The 18,158-nt window shown below is 51.8% G+C and overlaps 1 protein-coding gene across 4 annotated transcripts; it reads right to left on the bottom strand.

The window, feature by feature from the left end:
* Positions 1-838: 838 nt before the first annotated feature.
* Positions 839-17,953, bottom strand: TMEM143 (transmembrane protein 143). 4 transcript variants are annotated; one of them, XM_006180894.3, is made up of 8 exons: positions 17,860-17,953; positions 17,262-17,502; positions 15,448-15,552; positions 8,432-8,626; positions 7,258-7,385; positions 6,038-6,317; positions 2,661-2,850; positions 839-1,959 (listed from the first exon to the last, which is right to left on the bottom strand). In XM_006180894.3, exons 1-8 carry the CDS (start codon positions 17,880-17,882, stop codon positions 1,751-1,753), a joined length of 1,371 nt encoding a protein of 456 aa, XP_006180956.2. In that variant the 5' UTR covers positions 17,883-17,953; the 3' UTR covers positions 839-1,750. The 4 variants fall into 4 exon arrangements, with proteins under 4 accessions (XP_006180956.2, XP_014411504.1, XP_014411505.1 ...); XM_014556018.2 differs by lacking the exon at positions 17,860-17,953 and adding an exon at positions 17,648-17,820; XM_032485656.1 differs by having other exon boundaries at positions 1,762-1,959; positions 2,661-2,788.
* Between the last annotated feature and the right edge of the window lie 205 nt (positions 17,954-18,158).

The raw sequence follows: 18,158 nt of genomic DNA, 5'->3' as shown, positions 1-18,158 counted from the left end.
GTCCCTTCTAACTCGGGACACAGGAGCTCAGCGTCCCGGCTGCCTTTCCCTTTCCACAGATTAAGGCCCCAGGTCCTCCTGTCTCAAGACTCAAGATTCTTTCCAAGTCTAAACCATTAGGAACCTCTGGGTAAGAGCCAGGAGTCTGAGTCTCCATGTCATCTCTCCTTGGTCCAGGGCCTCTCTCGCTCAACCAAGCAGGTTCTAGATCCTTAAGCCTCTTTTTGCTCCCTCTGACCCCTCCTCTGAGAAGATACTCCCGTTTCCCTCTTGGAACCAAACCCTCTACTCCCCCACCAAATTCTCTGCACAAATACAGCCTCTAGTCCATATGACACCTTAGTAAAACTTAGATGACATCCCCTTTCTCCTGGCTTACTCAACTCCATATCAAGATACACGGGGAGGGGAGGGTATAGCCCAAGTGGTAGACGGCATGCTAAGCATGCATGAGGTTCTGGGTTCAATCCCCAGTACCTCCCCGCAAAAATAACTAAATAAACCTAAACCTCCCCCACCAAAAACCAAAATACATGAGTGAAGGGGAGAGGCCAGATTTCACACCAATCCACCCCCTGCCTGTGTGCCTTAGTGCCATGAACAATTTGCCTTATCTCCTGTCTTCAGAAAACCAGTCTTTTGGGGAATGAGGGCCTCTAAGATCCTTCTCTGTGATCCACAGACAATTTCACCAACTACAAACCCAGTCTCTCTAGGACTACAGCTTTCTCTGCCCAAGACCCACCCAAATGCACTTCCCCAACACTTAGAATCTTCTTTCCAGGATTCTGATGACTTTCTTCTCTGCAACCCCTGCAACTATACCCTACTCACCCACATTTATTCAACATGATTTATTCCTTTGGGAGAGGGGACAGCGGGAGACATCGATAGATCAGTAAATATTGCACAGGCCACTGGTGGAGGCAAGATCCAGGCCGAGGTAGTTTCTGTAGGAAGGGTGAGGGACTTGGGCAGGGAAGTCACCTGAGTTTTGTTTTGGGGGCCTGAGTGGACCTGAGCCTTGGGGTGAAGATGGTCTCTGATTCCTACTGGCCCACAGCTTTCTGCCTGGGACAAAGCTCCCCACCCCTTCAGCCTGGACCAGCTGATAAGTATTTGATCAAATGGCCTGCCTTATAAGTAGCGGCAATTGGTAGAAAGATCAAGTCGCCGTTAGAAATTCTGATTGGTTGCTTGACACAGGGACAACCGGCTGCCCAAGGTTGGTAGTGCCCGGCAGCTGTCATTGGCGGGTTGCCAGAGAACCGAGCTAAACGGCTCTCATTGGCTGCGGGTTAAAGCTCCGCCTCGGTGAAGAGGATGGGCAGTTTTGCCCCGTGCGGGTGCGGGGTAAAAAGACAGTGACAGATAGCCTCGGGAGGGCTCAGTTTAACAACTGTGCCTGGTGGTTTGCAGCGATTAACAGCTGTGATTGGCTGACCCTCCCTCCTCAGCCAAACCACGTTTAGATGTTTATGGTGGGGGTGAGACTAAGAGATGGAACAGGCGCTGAGCCAAAAAGCTTTGATTGGCCGCTCATCGGAAGAAGGGACCTAGCAACGGCGGGCTGCCTCGATGCGCGGCTTTGTTTAAGAAAACAGCGTAACGGAAGTGGAGGTCGCCAGGGAGTACTTCGAAGGCGGGGAGGGGCAAAGCCAAGTAGCCGTGATTGACAGCTCGTCATGGAGGAAGCGGGGCTTAGTTCCCGACCAGGTGGCTGGGCGGGGATGGGCAAGAGAGGTTTCTGTCAGGGGTTGTCACTGCTGGGTGTGGCCTTGGGGGAAGTGATAGCAGCCAATGAGTCTAGTTTGGGGAAACCCGGGGGCGGGTACATCCCGATGTTGGGGGTCAGGGCTTGCAGGTGGGCCAGGGCCCGAGTTCCGTTGAAGGCCACGTCACAGCCTGACTGGGCCAGGAGCCAGTTCTCCACCTCCGACTGGAGCCACTGGGAGGTCTCTGTAGGGGGAAAGGCAGGTGTTGTGAGGCGGTCAGACAGACCCGAAAGGACTGGGGGAGGACGACAGGGCAAGGAGTCCGAGGGTTCTGGGTTTGGGAGAAGCCTAGGGGTCGGACAAGTGTAAGAGGGGAGTCGGACAAAGCCTAGAAGACTCGGTTTTGGGGCTCTCATCTGGGGACAAGCCAGGGACCCTTGTTCAGGGAAGGGTCCCGTTGGGAAGGGACCACCTGGGGCTTACACAGGGAAGGGTAAGGGTCTCTTGGAGGCAGTATTTGGGTTCACATATAGGAAGGAGCTGGTGGGGAGTGGAGAGCATGCCACAACAGGAGTCTGATCCAAGACTCTTGCCAAGGTTGAGGTTAGGAGAGGGAGGTCACCCCAGGGAAGGATCATGTCCACCAAGATCAGGAGCTAAGTCAGAGGTCCGGTCTACTGAACCAATTTCACCAGCGCGAGCTGAAAGTGGGAGGCAGACAACGGGGGTCGGGTGTCTCACTGTGGCAGGGCCACTTGGGACTACGGGGAGTCTCGACCCTGTAGGGGCAGGGTGGAGTTTGTTCAGGCGGAGCCACGTCGGAGGCCAGCCACATTGGCCTGGGGCGTGGCTCTTGGGGGAGGAGCTGCAAATGACGGGGTAGGTGGGGCCTAGCGAGGGCGGGCCCATAAAGGGGGCGGGGCCACCTGGCTCCGCGAGTCCTACCTTCCGGCCGGTTGCGGGACCCCCGGGGCCGCCGGGCCAGGAAGCTGTGGGCCAGCAGCGCCTCCTTGGCGTGCTCGTCCTGCGCGCGCAGGGCCAGGGCGCTGAGCAGCTCGGAGTTGTTGGACGTGCTGCGGTAGTAGAGCATATGCGCCAGCTCCAGCGCATGCGCGCTGCGCCGCTGTCCAAACATCTGCAGGCGGGACGAGATCCGGCAGGGGCCGGGCAGCGCTGGGACTCCACTTCCCCACCCATACACACACCCCTGGGTCAGTCACACTGGCGCCGCCCTTCCGGAGGACTCCCGGGCCCTCACCAGGCCTATTCAGTTCAGATCCCCAGGTCAGGGGACCAGGTATTTGGATTTTTATCCCCCACGCTCTCGCCCCAGTGACTCCGCAGCCGCTGCCCTGGTTTGCTCATCTGAGCCACGTATTAATGGCTTTATTAAGGATTTCCGGACCATATGAGTTTTAGCCTGGAAACTTTGTGTTACAAAGGTTTTTTTAAGTCCTTATCGTTTAGATACATACTAAAGTATTAACAGATATGCGTAGGATTCAAAATAATAATAATCTAAATGGTGGGAGAGTGGTAGGTCGTTAGATGAAAACTGACTGCTGCTAATTGTTGATGCTGGGTGCTGGCTACAGGGGTGCTCACCATACTATTACATTTCTGCATTTGTTTGAACTTTTCCATAATTAAAAACAAGATTTTAAACATTAAATTGTAAAGAGAAATGTTAACAGATGACAAATACTGGAAGAGCCACTTTCAGGGAAGAAGAGGGGAGGAGCAGGTCTGGGGCCCTGCTGGATACTGGCTGCCCCCTTTCTCCAACCTTATGGTCCCTAAGGAGGGAAATGAAAGCCCACCAGTGCCCTCTGGGGCTCACATTCAAAACGTCTGTCCAGATTCCTCCTCTCACCCACAAAATGAGCTGAAGACTGCTGGGTCCTACAGCCTGCAGGCCTGGGTGCCCGTCCAACTCTGTCCCCTCCAGCTGTGAGACAGTGGTTAAGACCTAAATCCTCGGGTAGTGCTGTGAATGGAGGCAGATAACAGAAGTGCTCTAGATGCTAATAAAACACTTGGCACAGAGCCTGGCCCATAACAAGCATTTAAACATTGGCTATGATTGAATATTTCTCTACACCCCGGGCTGGAGGCTCCCCTTTAAACATAAGCGTTTTCTGCCTATAGAGCATCACCCATCTTACACGGAGACCTAAGGTGAAATGCCTCTGAAGTTAACACACCCGTGGAAAATTGCTGAAATGGCCTGCACAGTACCGATGACACGCTCTGTTGTGGACTGTACTCTCTCCTTACAAGGCCAGCACAGTCGGTTTATGTCCCCGCTTTGGAACGAATCGCCATTTCTTTGGTTGAAGGCAAGATGTAGGAATTGCATGCATTCAGGATGAGTATAAAAAATATCTTGGGTTTTGTGCCTGTTTCTGCCAAGCTTATAGAGTTGAATTCTCACAGGTTAAGGGAGCGGGTCATGTGACTCCATGGCACACAGATGAGGCCAGAACTCTCCCTGGAGAGGGCTCACCAGTGGCCACCTGGATGTTCCCTTCAACACTCGTGGTGGCCCACGCTGAGTGCCCTGTCCCTCTTCACTCAACCCCTCAGTCCACTCCTCCTTCCTCCCCTGGGTTCTGTACCTGGGGTGATGCCACCATCTACTCAATCACAGGCCAGACCCCTGGCACAGACCCCACCACCTTCCCAGCAGCCTGTCAGTCTCCAGCCCCCTCCTCCTGCCTTGACTCTCTGCCTTTTCCCCTCCTCTCCAAAGCACCTAGTGCAACGCCCAGCCTCCTCCTGGCCTCAGTCTCCCCCTTCCAGTCTGTCCTGACACAGCCTGACCCTGCTCCTCCCCTGCTCACAGCCCTCCCATGGCTCCCTAGTGCCCTCAAAGAGTCTGACCTCCACGGCCTGGCCCCTGAGGATTTCTCCCACTCACCTGCTCCTCCCCTCTGAACACAGTCCATGCTGAATGAGCCAATTTACCATGAACATTCCCCTGAGCCCACCCTGCTCTCTCGGGCTCCTGAGCCTTGGAACAGGCCAAGTCACCTTTAGTCTGTTCCTGGCTAACATTCATTGCCTCAGCATCAAGGTTCAGCCACCCTCTGGGGCCTCACTTCTCCCCCCTGCACCCCAGATTCCAGCCCTGTGAGACCTCCAAGCTGTGCTCACCCAGCCCCTTCTCCACCAGGCTCAATCCCTGGCTTTCAAACCTTCCCTCCAATCCCACCCGAGCCCTGGGCCTAGGCAGGAGTTTCTCCCCCTCCCCACAACCCTTCACCCTCTCAGCCAGCGCAGCCTGGTTGTTATCTGTGGGATTTATTACCAGGCCTCCTAGGAGCCCACCGGGATGGCTGCAACAGCTTGAAAACCAATGAACCAGCAAGTGAACGATCGGGTCCAACAGACGCCTCACACCAGTCCACACCCCAGGGGCCAGTGCCAGCCCTGGGGGAGTATCAGTAAAAGGCAGTCCCTCAAGGCCCACTCAGCCTCAAGATAGAGCTCACGGCTCAGGGAGCAAAGCACAAGTTGGGTGTCAGCCCCACCTGTCCCCTCGGCCATGAACCCTTGGATGGTGAATAACCTGCACGACTGTACGAGGCAGCCCTGCACTCATGTGTAGCAGAATCAGGAAGGCAGATTGTTAAAAATACAGCTTCCAGGGCCCTAGGCCCAAAGTTTCCAACTCAGTCCACAGGGGCTAGAACACAGGGGCCGCGTTTATAAAATAGCTCCCCTGGGAGGGTAGGGAAAGCGCAGTGGCAGAGCACGTTCTTAGAGTGCATGAGGTCCTGGGTTCAATCCCCAGTACCTCCATTAAAAAAAAGAAAGAAGGAAAGAAAAACAGCCCCCCTAGTGTTAATGACACCTGGCCAGGACGGGGAGGCCCAGACACAGGGAACAAGAGCCCTGTTCTCAGCAGTATAATTCATTTAATCCCGAGTTAGGTCCCATTGTCATCCAGTTTCCAGATGTGGGAGCTGAGGCACAGAGAGGTTAAGCGGCTTGTTCAAGGTCACACAGCTAGAAGACAGTCAAGCTAGATTCAAACCCAGGAAATCTGGTTCTAGAACACACATCATTCACCACGTCAAGTGTCTGTCAAAGCAGGCGCCCAGTGAGTGGCCGTGAACACCTGTGTAGCACCTGCCACGTGCCAGCACTGCACCCAGTGCCCTTCACAGAGGCACTCATTTCATCCTCACAGCAGGTCTCGCCATCCGGCCCATTTCCCAGATGAGGAAACTGAAGCACAGAGAGATAGGACAGCCTGACCTCCTGGCTGCACACCAAGGAAAAGGGACCCGGGAGGCTTGGCGGGGTGGCCCACTTACCTTGGAGGCCCGCAGGCCCATGAAGGCCGCAAAGAACAGCAGCAGCAGGGAGGTGGCCATCTTGAAGTCAGAGAGCACGACCATGCCCACATTGACAAAGAAGACCACACCTGAGACGACCAGCGTGAAATTGAGCAGGGCACGCTGCAGGGTGGACGTGCGCACCTTCAGCTCGGGCAGCAGCTGCTCCAGGCCCTCCAACGGTGTGTCCTTGAAACTCTTCAGCACCAAGTGCCCCTGCTTTGTCCGGGCTGCTAGCACCACCCGCTTAAAGTATCTCCTGATGGACAGAGATGGAGGGGCGAGGGTAGTCAGGACCGCCCTGGGAAGCCCCCTCCGGCCCCAGGGCACTCTCTCTGGCTCTGCAGTCACACCATCATTTTAAAACCTACTTAACAATGGTTGGAGGAAAGTCAGAAATAAGTTTTGTGTCCAACAATAGGGGATCAGTTACATAATGCAATTCCCTATCATTGGACACATAGGTTTGCATCTTGATTTTATGGACTTAATAAATGAGAGTTGAAGAAGATTCCTTAGTTAATTTTCAAAATCAAATTCTAGATATATTTCAGAGTATCTGTTCAGTGCCAGGAGTGCTATGTAGCTCTGGAGAGACAAGAAAATGAGTCAGTTGCTGCCTTTGCAGAGCTTATAGTCCAGTGGGAGAAACAGATAATTAAGCAGTCTGCAAGTATAAATATCTCCCTGGCATAGATTCCTGGAAGTGGAATTACTGGTTTAAGGGATATGAGGGGCTTTTTGTCTTTGGTTTTTGTTTTGTTTTTGGATTTGTGACCCTATTTGATAAACTGATTTCCAGAAGGACTGGGTGATACACAGGCCCACTGGCCGACTCTGAGAAGATCTGGCTGTCTTGACCCTACTCTGGATTTGAATATCCTCTGTTAAAAATATGATGTTCATCAGAATCCCAGCTGCTCCACTTTTTCAGAATGTGGCCTTCCCTCTCTGAGTCTCAGTTTTCCTCATCTGGAAAATGGAGAGAAATGGAGAGAAATGTTCCTAACCTTTCTCTTCCCCTGGGAATTGTAGTTCTTACTTCTTGGGAAGGAAAGGTAGTATTGATTTACCCCTCCCCCTTTCTCGACTTCCCACCCAGGTCCCAGACACCCAGATCCAGACACTGACCTGTCAGTCCCCTCTCGACTCTAACCTGGCTCCCTCTTGCTGCAGCTGGGGAACAAGGGTCGCCTCACCTCTCTGCGGGGGGCGACTTGAAGAAGCCACGCTTGGAGCCCACGCTGGACTTACGGGGCATCTGCCCAACTCGCTGGCCCAGGGCCCAGAAATGCATGTAGATATACTGATCCAAATTTATTGTCACCTGTCAAGGGGGAGGAAGGAAGCAGAGGCAGCTGAGTATAACCTGGGATGTGAGTGCAGGATATTAGAATTAGATGCTTCTCCCCACAAGGATTTCCCCAGCCACCCCTAACTTGCCTTCCCAGGCTTATCATCACCCTGTGTCATTACCCTGCCATGCCAGGGCAGCCATGTATGGTTGTTCATGCTGTACATTGCACAAGGGCACCCCATCCAAGATGGCACCATTCACATCATAGGCATCTTTACTACCATATTTCTGAGAATCTAAGATGCTACTGATTTTAAAATACTGTATTATTTTATGAAATAATAAAAACAGTTTATTTCCCCAGCTAAGAGGGAAAATATATTGCCAATTAAACTATGTCACACCACCACTTATAAGTCACAACCCAATTTCAGAGATGATAACTTTGGAAGATTTTAGTAGTTTTATCATAATTTTGTTGACTTTAACAATGAGTGTTTTGGATTATCTATGATAGTCAGCTTCCATATCTGCAGGTTTCACATCCAGTGATTCAACCAACTATGGGATGGAAAATATATATTCTTTAAATTCCAGAAAGTTCCAGAAAGCAAAACTGGAATTTGCTGTGTACCAGCAACTATTTTACATAATATTTACATTGTATTGGGTATTATAAGTAATCTAGAGATGATTTAAAGAATACTGGGGGATATGCATAGATTATAAGCAAATACTATGCCATTTTATATAAGGGACTTGAATATCCTTGGATTTTTTATATCCACAGGGGTCTTGGAACCAATCCGCTCCCATACCAAAGGACAACTGTATTACAGTTCTCTGGCAGATGGTGATAAAGTCCCTAGTCCTAACAAGATCTGTTTCTTATGATACTTTTCCTACAGATGTCAGTGAAGTAAACTGAGAAAGATGTGACTTTTTCTTCAAAGGCGCCACGTGGACTGGTGCCCTGTGTTCAAGACTGCAACTCCCAGCAGCCTCTGCCTCCCAAAGGCGCCACCCCTGCCCCAAGGCCTTCAGGGAGTTTTGGTTCTCCTCTGGAAGACAGGCACCTGGACCTCATCTTGAGGGTGATGGACCACCAGAGCGTAGGCCATGGCGTCCTCGGAGAGCAGGGAGAAGTTGGCCTGAGCCAGCAGGGGTTCCAAAGCCTGAAGCACTTCCTGCTCTTTGGACAGACGCTGGGAGTCGGTAAGTGAAGGCTGGTCAAGGGTCTCCCTGTCAGGGTTGATGGGGTCATACAAGGCCTGAGGAGAGAGTCAGAGAGAAGAAAAATGGGCTATGTCATAGCCTGAGGGATTATGGGTACACATAAGGATGTTCCTGGCCCCATCCTTTAAATAATGTGGGACCCCCAGGCTTGATTCTGGGCTCTCTTCCCTTCTCTCTCCTGGAGCTCACTCTAAGTTGCCTCTCCATTCGCGCCTTTAAACACTGTCTCTGTGCATATAACTACCCAGCTCACGTCTCCAGCTCGGACCTCTCCTCCAAGTTCTGGACCTAAAATCCATTTCCAGTGCATGATTCTGTCCTCCCCTTCTCCAATGGAAATAGAGGTGAAAGCAGCATAGGGCTGCCCAGATAGACTACATTTCCCAGCCTCCCTTGAGGCTAGGTGTGTCCCAGAGAATTCATCCTAGTTCTGCCTACAACCCAGTTTTGACCCCACAAGGGTGAAGACAATGCCCTTAGGCGATGGCAGAGTACCAAGATGGAAGGACCCTGGGCCCCAGCCTAATCTCATGTGAAACAGAGCCACCTGTCCACCCTGGCCCACTTGCCACAAGGCCGTGAAGTGGAAGGGAAAGAATCCTCCACCTTCTTTAAACCATTGCATTGTGGGGCCTGCTTGTTACAGCAGCTAAGCCTTTACAGTAACTGATACAAACTCTCTACTTGACATTTCTTTTGGGATGTCACGGTCACCCTCAAATCCAACATGTCAAGCCCATAAGATCACATCCTCCCATCCCCGTCTTCCAACAAAATAACCATTTTAGGTTTCCCCTCCCAAACGTATTCATTCCAACCATCCCTGGCCTCTCCCCTGAGCATCAGACTCTCATATCCCATTATGTCTTTGGCATCTCCCATTGGGTGTCTAATGGTATCTCATATCTAACAAGGCCCCAGGAGAATGCCTCCTCCTCCCCTGGCCCAGTCCTCTCCTTTCAGGAAGTGGTACTATCACCTATTCACATGCTCTGATCAGAAACCACATCCTTGATTCCTTTCTTATCCTCGCTCCCATATCTAATCCTTTAGCAAATTCATTTGCCAAAACTCGGAATCGCTCTTGCCTCCATCTTCCCCTCCTGCCGCCTTCTCATTCCTGCCACCTTCACCTGTCACCTCACTTCCAAACCAGTCTCCACCCAGCTGTCACAAAGAGCTTATTGAGATTATAAACGGATCCCACACCCTGTCTCTCCAATGGCTTCCCACTGCATTTGGAATAAAATCCAGGCGCTTTCTAAAGGAACTTCAAGGTCCCTACATAACTGCTCACTGCCTTGCCCACCTCAGCTTACACACCCACCACTCCCCCCTCGAAAACTTGTCAGATGAATGAATGAATGAACAAACAAATAAATGAAAGAGCAAGCTTCCGGGTGGCTTGCCTATTTGCTCACAGAGAGATGGAGTTTCAGGGTGACACGTGACTTGTCCCAGACTATACAGCAAGCCACAGAGGGAAATCACCCCTCGGTAAAACCAGCCCATACACACAACCCTCTGTGTGTCTCTCAGGAGAGGCAGCCTTAAGGAAAAACTCGTGGAGATCAGGTGCGTCTTTGAAGTGGGAGGAATGACGCGGACAAAGGTTTGGAGGCAACTGAGCCAGCACAGCTGGGTGATGCGGGAGAAATACGAGCCTAGCAAATCCTCATCTAAACTACCTCCAGAGCTGGGTCATGCTGGCAGAGGATGAGACTGGAGCCCAAAGCTAAGGCCTGTGCCCAGGTCCTTAGCCAGGTCTTGGACTCACAGAATGACCTTGAATATTCCATTCCTGGGGCTGAGCTGCAGTTTGAGAGTGAAGGGATCTCAGAGCTGGAGGACAGCAAAATCTACATCCGTCAGACATCCCCTGCAAGCCAGATTCTCTTCTGGGAACTTCACATCCACCTGGGGCTTCAAGCCAGAAACCTGGACCTCGCAGGTGACCCCTGATGCTCCCTCCCCTCACATGATAAATCACAGTCACACTGATTCCACCTCCAAATCAGATCACTGCTTCACCCAGCTCTTTCCTCCCACCAGCCCTGCCCCATCCACACCATCACCGCCTTCTCCTGCCTGGATGAGTGGTCTCCCCAAGTCCCCTCCCCTCCCTCCTCTGCCAAACGGTTCTCCACATAGCAGCCAGGCAGGTCTCACCCAACAGTAACAACAATAGTGATAAATGAAAATGGCAACTTACATAGCACTTATTACGTGTCAGGCGCTGCTTGAAGAATGTTATCCACATTTGCACAGTGTGCCTCATTTATAGTTGTGGCAACTGAGGCTCAGAGAGGTTAAGTAACAGGCCAAGGTCACACAGCCAGGAAGTTGGATATCAGGAATCACACATCCAATCAATCTCCTACTAAGACACTTCCCAGGCTCTTACGGCCCTCAGGAAGGAGGACCATGCTCCATACTACAGCCTGCAAGGCCTCCCAGGGCCTGACACCACAACCCTCTTTGGTTGTTCTACACTAAAGCCACCACACTGGCTTTAGTTCCTCCAGGCACAAGGACTTTGCATATGCTGTTGGGACACTCTCCCTGCCCCTCTTCCTGCCTTCTTCCCTTTCCCCAACTGAATTCCTGCTCCTCCATCACATTCCTGCTCCCTTATCACAAAAAGCCTTCCTCCACTCCCTAGGCTGAGCAGGGCTGCCCGGTGCAGTTGGGCAGGATGTGCACTGCACGAATGTGCCAGACCTAAGAGGTACCATTGTAGATGCTATAGATCTAGACATTTATCATCACAGTCACCCTTTCATAGGGACATAAAGGGTACAGCGCAGCACCGTCCAAAAGAACTTCCTGCAGTGATGAAAACATCTAGATCTGCACTGTCCACTGGGACGCCTCTGGCCGCAGATGGCAACAGAGCACTTGAAACCTGGTGGAGGCAACTGAGGAATGGAATTTAAACTGTTATTTAATTTCAATTCTTCCCAATTTCAACAGCCATGTGTACATAGGGACTGTCATATTAGACCACCCCAGGCTTGGGAAAGGAGCACCTTTTTCTAATTTGTACACAGACCCTGGGGCAGACACCGAGGTCAGTTTGGACATCTGCTCAGACACTGGCCTTCACAGTCTGAATTCATCCAAGCACTGGGGGAGAGCATCTGCCTCAGGGCTGTCCCCACCACCCAAGTTCCGCTCCCTGAGGGCAGGGGGCAGGCTCGAGTTCTCTCCTCGGTGAAGCCGCAGCACCTGCACGGGACTGGGCACAAACATCTGCTGAAAGGATGAACGATGTCATCGGGTCTTTGTGGCAGGTGTTACTATTTCCTATCCTCGAGCATTCCCCTGGGGACCACACATGGCATCTGTCTACTGAGGACTCCCAGACTTCTAACTCTACTCTGACGTCTTTCCTAGGCTCCAGACACACAGCCAAGAGCCTATTCCACACTTTCGTGAAGATGTCCAACGGGCCTCTGGAGGCTTCCACACGGGCATCCAATGGGCCTCCTCTCAGACCTGCTGTGGCCCGCCTTGGGGTCCCGAGACTCCTCCCAAGAGCTGCTCCTTTTGCCACCTTATGCATCTCAAAAGAGGCCAAGTCCACACTTCCAGGTGCTCGAGCCCAAAGCCTCAGGTCATCCTGGACCTCTCTCTTTCTCATACATCCAACCCACCAGCAAGTCCTGATTGTCCTGCATTCAAAATCCATCCAGAACCTGACTTGTCATCCTCTGGGCTGTTGGGGTGGCCTCAGCCCTGGTCTCCCTGCTTCCATCCTCACCCCCTAGTCTGTTCCCCACACAGCCACCAGAGGGCGCCCATTGTAACCTAAGTCAGCTCATGCTTTTTTTCTCTGCTCAGAACCCTGTGGTGGCCCACACCTCACTCAGAGTCAAAGCAAAGTCCTCACTGTGTCCCACAAGGCCCTGCAGTATCTGGCCCTGGGTGCCCTCTCTGCGCTCCTCTCCAGCCCTCTCCCCCTCGCTCAGCCTCCTTGCTGTTCCTCCCACACACCATGCACACTCCTGCCACAGGGCCTTTGCACTTACTCTTCCCACAGATCTCCACATGGCTCCCTCTCGCCTCCTTTGGGTCTCGCCTCCTTTGCGTTACCTGCTCAAAGTTCACCCCCTTAGTGAGGCCCTCCCTGACTACCCTACCTAAAATGGCAAAGACACTTCTACTTTCTTTTTCTCCTTACTTAGGGTTTCCAGATGTAGCCCAGAAGAAATGAAATACAGGACACCAAGTTAAATCAGATTTTCAAATCAACAACAAATAATTTTTCAGTTTAAGTAGGTCCTATACAATAGTTGAGGATTGTACTGCATGGGACGTAATTATACTTTAAAAAAAACTATTCAGAGCATATCTGAAAGTCAAATTTCACTGGGTCTAAAGGGTTGAATAGGTGTCTCCTCTAAATTCTTGCCCCCTGGAAACTCAGAATATGACCTCATTTGGAAAGAGGGTCTAATGGCAGGTGTCATTCAGGTAAGGCTCAAGATGAGATCATACTGGATTAGGGTGGCCCTCAATCCAATGACAGTGTCCTTATAAGAGACAGAAAAGGACACACAGACAAGAAGGTGATGTGGAAGATGGAAATAGAGACTGGAGTGATGTGTTAAATGTTTATATAATAAGATTTTTTTAATAACAAAAAAAAACCACACACACATACACACACACTCTTCTCAGGTGCCCCAGAGAAGAGCTTGGAGGTGGGCAGACAGGGGCACAAATCCTAGCTCTGCCACTTGGGACCCACAGGATCTTGGGCACACCCGGGTCCTCTTGGAGCCTCAGTCTCTGTCTCTGCAAGTGGGGCTGATGTCAGCTGCTCCTCCAGGCCGCTGGAAGGCGCTGATGAGCCTGACATAGGGGGCTGTTGCTGCCACTCATCAAAGCAAAGGGGGAGCTGGGAGGGGCGGGGCAGTGTGCAGTAAAGGGTGAACTCAGCAGGCCTGGGTTGTCTAAATCCAGCACATTCCAAAGAACTGGCCCTTGCCTGGCTCCTGGGAGGGAGCCTCTAAGCCCTTGGACTAACCTGCCTGGTAAGAGTGTCTTGGTTTACGGATGGGGGGGGGCGACTTGGGACACATCTGATGGTCTATGCTAACAATGTGATTTACGGTGGGGCCTTGTGCCACAGGGTATCAGCTTGACCTCCAGAGGGGCTGGAGACTGAGGTCAGCCACTCGGGCAGTCCGTCTTACCTCCACGACCAAACCTCAATAAAAACCTTGGAAACCAAGGCCCCGGTGAGCTTCCCTGGTGGGTGATGCTCTGTGCGTGTTGTCACATCGTTGGGGAAAGCTGTTCCCATGACTCTGCTGGCAGAGGACAACCAGAAGCTCTCGCTCCGCCCCCTCGCCTTTTTCCTTTGCGATTTGATTTGCTATCCTTTTGCTGTAATAAACAACTACTGTGAGCGTAACGGCTTTTCTGAGCTCTGTAAGTCCCTGGAGAAAAATCAATGAATCTGTGGGTGTTCTTGGGGACCCCAACACAGGATCCCAGGATAAGGAGGATGCTGAGAATTTGGCTTCCTGACATCGCTCTTCTCTGGAGTTCCACTTCTCTCTGGCTGCTCCTGGTCCATCCCTCTTACTGGTTCCAGTTCCCCTTCTTGACCTCAAGACTGACACTCCCCAGGGCTCAGCAAATACCCCTGGTGGTCTCCTGTGGTACCTTCTAGATCCTCCCAGGATTTTTTCTTAGCCCAGACCCCTTGACCTCCAGACTGTGGGCATTCTAGTCCATCTCTCTACCTGGCTGTCCAATAGGCAGCTCAGATTCCTAAGTCCGAGACTGTGCCCTCCATCTTCCCCGCAGATCTGTCTCCCGCCCCCGCTGTCTTCTGCATCTTCGTAAGTGGCAGCTGGAGGCGCCCCCTGACTCCTGGCTTTCCCTCAAGGCCCTGCGCACACGGCCGAAAGCAGATGCCTTCCAACCATTATCAGCGTCTGCCCACTTTTCACCACTTCCACTGCTATTTCTCTTGTCAGAGCTGCCATTACCTCTCACCTGGACAAATTTAATAGACTCTTTAATAGATCTACCTGCCTCTGAGAGCCTGTTCCCCACAGGGCAGCCAGAAGGATCATGTTAACACATAAATCAGCTCATGACCCTCTGCTCTGAGACCTCCTGCAGCTCCCAGCTCCCTTAGCACGAAAGCCAAGCCCTCACCATGGCCCGCAGTCCGGGCACAATTTGCCCCCACTCCCGCTCTGCTCTCAGCCCTCATCTCCTGCCCTCTCCCCTTCCAGCCAGTGGTCCCACTGCTGTTCCCCCAACACTTCGGGGATCTCTCTCACTTCAGGGCCTTTGCACTTGCTCTTCTCTCTGCCTGGAATATCCTTCCCCAGACACTTGCTATCAGGCTTGCAGTGTCTCTGTACTCAGGTCTTAACTCACCTGTCACCTCCTTAGGGAAGCCTTCCCTGACTACCCTGTCTAAAATAGGCCCCCATCTGGTCCCTCTCTATCCTGCCTCAATCTCTTTTTCCTTGTTCTTCATAGCACTTAGCACTCCTGGGTATCATATTTTATATGTATTGACTTATCATCTCCCCACATGAATTCCACAAGGGCGTGGCTTCATCTGTCTGTTCGCTGCTTCATCCCAAGTGCTTAATACTTTCACTTTTTAATTTCAAAATTACTGTTTTTTTTTCTTTTTTCATGGAGGTACTGGGGATTGAACCCAGGACCTCGTGCATACTAAGCATGTGCTCTACCACTGAGCTAACCCATCCCCCATCCCCAGTGCTTAGAACTGGGGCCAAGCTCCCAGGAGGTGCTCAGAGAATTTTTGCTTAATAAACAGGCAAACAAGGACAACAGGCACCCCCCACCCCGTGCTCACCTGCAGCTGGGCCAGGATGTGATGGTAATGGAACAAGGTACAGAAGTCCACATGGGCGGCAAACTCCTCCAAAGCCACTTTATCCGCAGGACTGGAATGGAACTCCTGTAACCTCAGGAAGCAAAACTTCTCTTTAGGCCTCTCCCTTCTTCCTTAGGGGGAGGAATTCTTTCCCGGGCAGCCCTAACAGACAATCAGAGCTCTGAGCTCTTTAAAATGTTGTGATTCGTTGTGCTTTTTGGGGGGGTGGGGTGGGCACTGATCAGTTTTACTGACCAAGAAACTGACGTAGCCTCAGAGAATGAAAAAGGGATGGCTTACAGAGCTAGACATTCAAGTTCCCGCTTTGACATTTACTGGCCGGCATTGACACAATGCTTATTGTGTGCCAGGCACTGTTTGCCAGCATGATATCATCCCCCATAGGATGCAAGGAGGCTGATGGAATTATAACCCTCATTACTCAGAGGGGACCCTGAGGTTCAGGAAAGTCACTTACTGAGGACCACACTGTCTCTGTAAAGAGAAACTTGAGACTCCAATCTGGGCCTGTCTGACTCCAGAGCACGCATATTTAACCACTTTTTTATATTTCCTACCTCGGTGCCCTGGGTGAATGTCATCAACTCTCTGAGCCTGTTTCCTTATTGGCAACAGAGGCTCACAACCTCTTTCTCAAAAAAGCAACGGTGAGAATTTGATGTGATTATGTGTGCCTGTATACATACCTCTGTGTTCATGTGTGTGTATATCTATCTGTGTGTGTGGTTAAAGTCCAGCATAGGACTTAGTCTCTACAGAGGTATTTGATTAATAATCTTAAAAATTTTTTATTTATTTATTTATTTTTAATGGAGGTCCTGGGGATTGAACCCAGGACCTCATACATGCTAAGCATGTGTCCTACCACTGAGCTGTTTCCCTCCCTCTAGTCAATAAGTATTAAATGAATGAATGATAATCCAGAATAGTCACAAGGGTCATAGTAGCTTAAGCTTGGGAGCAGGGCCAGGACTAAGCAGATGCAAGTGAAGCAACTAAGGTGCAAAATTTAAAGAAGGAGCTCACTCTTACAGTCACGCAAGTGCCTACTTGCTTCACCCTAGTTGCTGCCCTGCTCTGGAATTAGACTACTTCGGTTCAAATCTGGGCCACTAGTCATGACCTTGGGTGAGTCACTTTCCTTCTCCTGCTTCAGTTACCTCATTTGTAAAATGGGCATGATGGTTGTACCTCTTTTATTGGATTGTTCAATAATTCAAGAATACATGGAAAATGCCTAGCACAGTGCCATGTAGTAAGAGCTCAAATAGTGTGATATAATTATAATGACAGCTGCGTAGCTATAATTATTAGGTAGTAGCAATAGTAATGATGAGGATGATTATTATACCCATTTTGCAGAGGAAAAAACCAGGCCCCAGCAAGTGCTTGTTCTAGCCTCCAGTACAAGCTAGAGGCTGGAGGGGGAAGGGTATATATAGCTCAAGTGGTAGAGCGCATGCTCAGCACCCAAGAGATCAGGGGTTCAATCCCCAGTACCTCCTCCAAGCAGAAATAAATGATGAAACCTAATTACCTCCCCCTCATAAAACAAGCTAGAGGCTGAAATTGCTGCTGCATCTGCATCTCAGAGGTCTGTCCCCTGCATTCCAACTCACGCCACGCCCACTTGGGGGGGGCCGGTGACGTGAACGCGAACTACAACTCCCAGTGGGCGCCAGGGCAGCCTCCTATAGCATGAAGCGCTATACTGCCGCGAGGCTTGCCGGGAGTCGTAGTCCCCAGGCTCTTGGACCCGGGGCGGGCGGTACCTGTATCAGGAGGCGGAGCAGCTGCTCCTTGGAGAACGGGATGAACCGCTCGCGGTACTGCTGGGACCAGTCGCGGGGTTGCGTGGGGTTCCACATCCTGCGGTACTCCCCCATCTTGGCCGCCAGCGATGACAGGGCCCGGGGGTGCCCAAGGACCGTGGGCAACAGGGGCCATACTCGGACCCTGGATCCCCAGACCCCCCGGGTCACATGCAGCATAGCCAGACCCTTTCCCCGGAGCCTAAACGAGGGAAATAGGGCTGAGGTCAAAGGTCATTTGGCGGACAAGCGCCCTCTCCACCTCCAGGTCCCAACAGTTTCTACCCCAGGATGGGCTCAGAGCCCATCCACCAGCCTCGTAGGCCCTCCTGCCCGTCCCCTCTCACACTGTTCAGTTGGCCTGGGTCCCTGGCAGAGGTCAGAGTTCTTAGGTCTAGGGGCGTTTTGCGGGTCCCTGAAGCCCTGTGGTGGTACAACTGGTCTCTGAAGGGTCTAGGCGGCAGGTGGATCTTAAGAGCATAGGAGATGCTCAGAAGAATACAGAGGGGTTGCAGAGCCGCCCTCCCCCGGCCATGCAGCCCTTGACCCTTTCCCTCACCTTAGCCAACGCTCGACTGTCATTGAGCCTCCTGCGCATGTGCAGAAAAGCGTCCTGGGCCTCCGAAGTTCGGCTTCAGTTCGCAGTAAGACGCATGCGCAAAGCCTGGGTCATTGAGCAGGTCCTATTCTAATGCCCTGTCCCGACTGCGCATGTGCAACCTTCTTGCGCCACACCCTTTCCTAGGGCTCAGCGCAGGCGCTGCAGAAGTATCTCCTTGTCCACTAGCCTTAAAGGAAAAGGGGCGGGGCGGGCGCGAGACTCCCGGGACGGCTGGGCGGGGCAGACCTCCCGCGCGC

This window comes from Camelus ferus, chromosome 9 (genome assembly GCF_009834535.1).
Source record: "Camelus ferus isolate YT-003-E chromosome 9, BCGSAC_Cfer_1.0, whole genome shotgun sequence".
NCBI classification, from domain to species: domain Eukaryota; kingdom Metazoa; phylum Chordata; class Mammalia; order Artiodactyla; family Camelidae; genus Camelus; species Camelus ferus.
Note: the sequence above shows the minus strand (reverse complement) of the source record. Positions and strands in the feature narration are given on the sequence as shown.

Coding starts and splice junctions, on each gene's coding strand:
- TMEM143 (XM_006180894.3), bottom strand. CDS start 17,882: ATGACAGTCGAGCGTTGGCTAAG. Junction 17,503..17,859: donor ACAGTCGAGCGTTGGCTAAG/GTGAGGGAAAGG, acceptor TCCCTCGTTTAG/GCTCCGGGGAAAGGGTCTGG. Junction 7,386..8,431: donor ACCCTCAAGATGAGGTCCAG/GTGCCTGTCTTC, acceptor CCCCCTTGACAG/GTGACAATAAATTTGGATCA.